Source organism: Eretmochelys imbricata, chromosome 1, assembly GCF_965152235.1.
Source record: "Eretmochelys imbricata isolate rEreImb1 chromosome 1, rEreImb1.hap1, whole genome shotgun sequence".
In the NCBI taxonomy this organism is placed as follows: Eukaryota; Metazoa; Chordata; order Testudines; family Cheloniidae; genus Eretmochelys; species Eretmochelys imbricata.
In genome coordinates this window covers 7,728,904-7,733,692 of record NC_135572.1, presented here as the reverse complement: position 1 = coordinate 7,733,692, position 4,789 = coordinate 7,728,904, and the positions used below count along the sequence as shown (strand labels likewise).

The 4,789-nt window shown below is 43.8% G+C and overlaps 1 protein-coding gene across 1 annotated transcript; it reads right to left on the bottom strand.

Moving 5' to 3' along the window:
* Nucleotides 1-1,556: 1,556 nt before the first annotated feature.
* Nucleotides 1,557-2,492, bottom strand: LOC144279464 (olfactory receptor 51G2-like). Its single transcript, XM_077840983.1, has one exon. It carries the CDS (start codon nt 2,490-2,492, stop codon nt 1,557-1,559), a length of 936 nt encoding a protein of 311 aa, XP_077697109.1.
* Nucleotides 2,493-4,789: the final 2,297 nt, after the last annotated feature.

Sequence of the window (4,789 nt, the reverse complement as noted above, 5' to 3'; positions counted from 1 at the left end):
TATTATTATCCTACTTGTGTGCATGTTTCATTTTTGTACCTGAAGTTATCAACATGGACTATATATCTGTATTTCAAATACCCCCCCCACCAGGTATTAATACATAATCTGGGTTAATTAATAAGTTAACAGTGGATTTATGAAATACAGAATGTAGGATTTAAGTGGTTCCAAGTAATAACAGAGAGAACAAAGTGAATTACCAAGCAAAATATAATAAAGCACGCAAGTCTAAACCTAGTACAATAAGAAAATGATTAAGGATGAAATCTCAACCTCAGAGATATTCCAGTAAGTTTCTTTGACAGACTAGCCTCCTTCTAGTCTGGGTCCAGCCATCACTCACACCCCTGTGGTTCCTGTCCTTTGTTGCAGTTTCAGGTATTCTTTTGGGGGTGGAAAGGCTATCTCTTGAGCCAGCTGAAGACAAAATGGAGTGGTCTCCCCCAGGCTTAAATAGATTTTCTCTCGTGGGTGGAATCCCCTTCTCTCTCCTATGCAGAATCCAGCTAAAAGCTGCAGTTTTCGCGTCAAATGGGCAAGTCACATGTCCATGCATGACTCAGAACTTTACAGGTGGCAGCCATTGTTCACATGCTACCTTGAACGTCACAAGTAGACTTCTTATGTGGATTGGAGTCTTCCAAGGTTCCATTGTCAATTAAGTGTTTCTTGATTGGGCTCTTGCAAATTCCTTTCTTAAGAAGCTGACCAAATGCCTTACGAAGGCTACTTAAAATCAAACAAGTACACAGCCACTATTCATAACTTCAAACACAATAATGACACATGCACACAAATAGGATGAATATATTCAGGAGATCACAACCTTTACAGGGATATGTTTCATGTCATAGGTAAAACCAAACATATTCCAGTTATGTCATATTTACATTCATGAGCATATTTCCAAAAAGCATTATAAGGTGCAACATCAGAATGATAGGTTTCAGAGTAACAGCCTTGTTAGTCTGTATTTGCAAAAAGAAAAGGAGTACTTGCGGCACCTTAGAGACTAACCAATTTATTTGAGCATAAGCTTTCGTGAGCTACAGCTCACGTGAGCTGCAGCTCATGAAAGCTTATGCTCAAATAAATTGGTTAGGCTCTAAGGTGCCACAAGTACTCCTTTTCTTTTAAGGTCAGAATGGTGTCACCAGGCACTGTGGGATACATACTCACAATGCATCGCCCCCGACAATGGTGCCCCGAATGTGGACACAATCTGTTGACAGAGGGATCAAATGTAGACTTGCTTTGGTGACTTTGCTTTTGTCGATTTTTTCATGTTGACATAAGTTTCATTGACAAAACTTGGCAGTGTAGAAAAGCCCTTTGTAAATGCTGCTGACTGCCTTGGTCTCCATCCTGCAGTGAGCTGTCCTTCCTCAACAGCCCCTCTCCCATTGCTCCAGACCTTAAACACTGTCTGAACCTCTCTCTACAGACTGGAGATCAGTAGCTCATGTCGTCACAGATGTAAGGGTCCAACAAGGAATAGATGGCCCATGTTTTTCATCTCCCAGGTCATCAGCATGGGAGCCAGCATTGACCTTTCACTTGACGAACACTCTGATTATCCTCCCACGAAGGTGTTTGCTTGTCACACTGTACACGATTGGGTTGATCAGGGGCGGGACGAGGAGGTAGATGTAGCCCAGGACAATCTGTAGTAAGGGAGAAGAGCCCTTCCCCAATCTGTGTATCAAAGCTAAGCCAATATCTGGTGTGTAGAAGAGCAGGACGGCACAGAGGTGGGAGACACAGGTGTTCAGGGCCCTGAGGCACTCTGTGTGGGATGCAACACCCAGCACCGTTTTGAGGATCATCACATAAGAGAGGAAGATGGGCAGTGAATCCAACCCCACCATGGAGACTGTAAGAAACAAGCCATAGATGTAGTTGACTGTGATATCTGAACAAGCCAGCTTCATGACATCCTGGTGCAGGCAGTAGGAATGGGAGAGGACATTGACTCGATAGTATTGGAACCGTTTCAGGAGAAAGGGGAATGGGAATGATACGGCCACCCCTCTTAGCACGCATACCAGTCCCATCTTGAATATTCTCGGCAGGGTTAAGATGGAAGCATATCTCAGTGGGTTAGAGATTGCGACAAAGCGGTCTAACGCCATCAACAAGAGTATGGAGGATTCAATCATTGCAAATGAGTGGATGAAGAACAGCTGGGCAAAACAGGCATCGAGGCTGATCTCCCTAGAGTTAAACAAGTATATACCCAGTATTGTTGGTATGGTGGATATCGATAAGCCAAGATCTGTGACTGCCAACATAGAAAGGAAAATGTACATGGGCTCATGAAGGCTTGGATCTATTTTTATAATGAACAGAATGGTTGAATTTCCCAATATTGAAAAAACATAAATGAAGCAGAAGGGGATAGAGATCCAGAGATGGACCTCTTCCTGCCCAGGTATCCCGGTGAGAAGGAACATTGCAGAGTTGAGTTTGGTGTCATTGACAACTGACATAATGTACAGGACAGGTCCCAAGAGTTTTGGACTTTCCTTCCTGAAAGGAAAAAGAACAGGTGACAAGGTGATATTTAATGAGACATCATTCTGCTCTCTGTGCAAACCTAGAGTGTTCCAGGATCTCAAGGAAGATCATCAAAAACATAGTCTTGGATTTACACCATGGATTAGAAGATTGGCACTGCCAGACTGGACCTGCAGTCCATCTAGCTCAGTATCCAGTGACCAGTTCTCGATGCTTCAGTGGAAGGTGGAAGAAGCCCTATAATAGGCAGCTATGAGACAACCTGCTCCCAGGAAAAGGTTCCCTCAACACCCACTAGTAAGACATATTTTGTGGTATAAATCAGGAAGGTTGTGTGCCCTTCCAAGACTTTTTAAAACAATCCTCAACACTGGAATTGTATATTCTGGTTACCCATATACACACCCAGTCACTCTTTGAAAGGGTCTAAGCTCTTGGCCCCACTGATATCTTGTGGCTTTGAGTTCCACAGCCTACTTGAATGCTGTTATTTTACAATTGTGACCTTCGCAGAGACACCCTTTCTGGCTCTTAACTTCTGAGTATGGCCCATTGTATCATGACATTTGTGTAAACACATGGCAAGTGCATGGTGAAAAAGGTCATTGTATTTATCTGCCCTGCATAGAAGCCATTCATAAACGTGTTTCATTGCCTCATTATCTATCTATCTATCTATCTATCTATCTATCTATCTATCTATCTATCTATCTATGTAAGCACAGTCAGAATGAGCTCTACCCTGACATCTGGTGGCGAGTCATGGTGTGTTGTGGAAAAGAACTTCAGTGGCTGATCTCATTTGCATTGGCACACCCACCCTGCCTAGTGGTCACTTTGGCTGCTCTAAGAGCCCCAATTTCTCTGTTATTGGGGCAGGAATAAACTGTTATTATCCTGATTATGTGAATCAAGGACAGTGGAACTGTACTTGGCCTTTGGTTATGATGGAGGGACTCTCCATCAACTCAGCAGCACTCGCTAGGCAAGGGTCATGGGTTCCAAAACCCAGTGACTGGAGAGAGGATTGGGACAGGTGTTAATACTTGGTTGTATGGGTCTTCCTAGTGAGGGTATTACATGCTGATTGTGCCTCCTTTTCTGTCTATTGTGGACTATCAGAGCTAATTATGATTCTATTAGGTGTTTAGTTACAGGCTGTTAAGCTGAATTCGTTTTGGACTAATGGTGTACAAGCATTGAGGTTCCCCTACTACAAGCTGAAATCACAAAAGAGCTAAACTTACAAAGAGCTGAAATCACTGAGTGTTGCGTTAAGTAGTGGGGGAGCCTGAAAATATATCGCAAAGCAGTTTGCGGGACGGTTGGTTGGCAGAGCAGAGCAGCTGATGGAGTGGAGCAGGTTGTCAGATGCCTGGAGCAGCTCATAGGGGCGGCTGGCAGAGCGGAGCCCCATGGAGAGGTGGGGCAATCAGCTTTGGACTACTTAAGGTGCCTCTTAACCCCCCTCCCACCCACGTCTCCACCCAGGTTAGGAGGTAAAAATCTGCAGATAAACTTTCAAACTCTGGGACTGCCCTCACCAGGGACAGAGACTTTTGGGTTCTTGGACTTTTGGGACTTTGGGTGATTTTGGGTTGCTGGACTCAAGAACCAAACGGAAAGGACACGCCCCAATTTGCTTGGGGTGGGTTTTTTGTTCATGGGTTGTGTTACGAATCTTATTGGTGGTGTTTGCCCAACATAATGCCACTTTATTTCTCTCTGTTATTAAAAGGCTTTTTGCTACACTCAGACTCTGTGCTTGCTAGAGGGGGTGGTATATATTTGTCCCAGGTCACTGGGTGGGGCTTGAGCCGGTTTTGCATTGTGTTATTGGAATGGAAACCCTAGATACTGAACCTGGCCCTTGTTGTTGCCAACTCTGATTGGCAGAAGGGTGAGATTATATATAATTTTTTTTACCTCCTGAGAGTCCAAATTATGCCACTGTCTCTTAAGGTACATGGGATAAATTCTTAGGGCCAGGTTCTTAATTCAATAATAGAGACTTCAACTGCATCATTCCAGATTTAAATGTGTAAATTTGATCAGAACTGGGATCTATTAACTTTCCCTTACCAAATGCTCCCGGTGATACAATGTGAGCCCTAAGAATCCCTCCAAGAGAAGCTGAAGTGCTTTGCCTGAATAGTGTTGACTGAATCCAGAGATTTGGATCATCCTACAGCCTTCTCTTAATCCTCATAGGACCTGCATCCTCTCCCCATGCAAGGGATTGTAGTTATCTGGCAAGTTATAAGCTAAC

Excerpts from the sequence above, each read along its gene's own strand:
- LOC144279464 (XM_077840983.1), bottom strand. The coding sequence starts at position 2,492 with ATGTCAGTTGTCAATGACACCAAACTCAACTCTGCAATGTTCCTTCTC.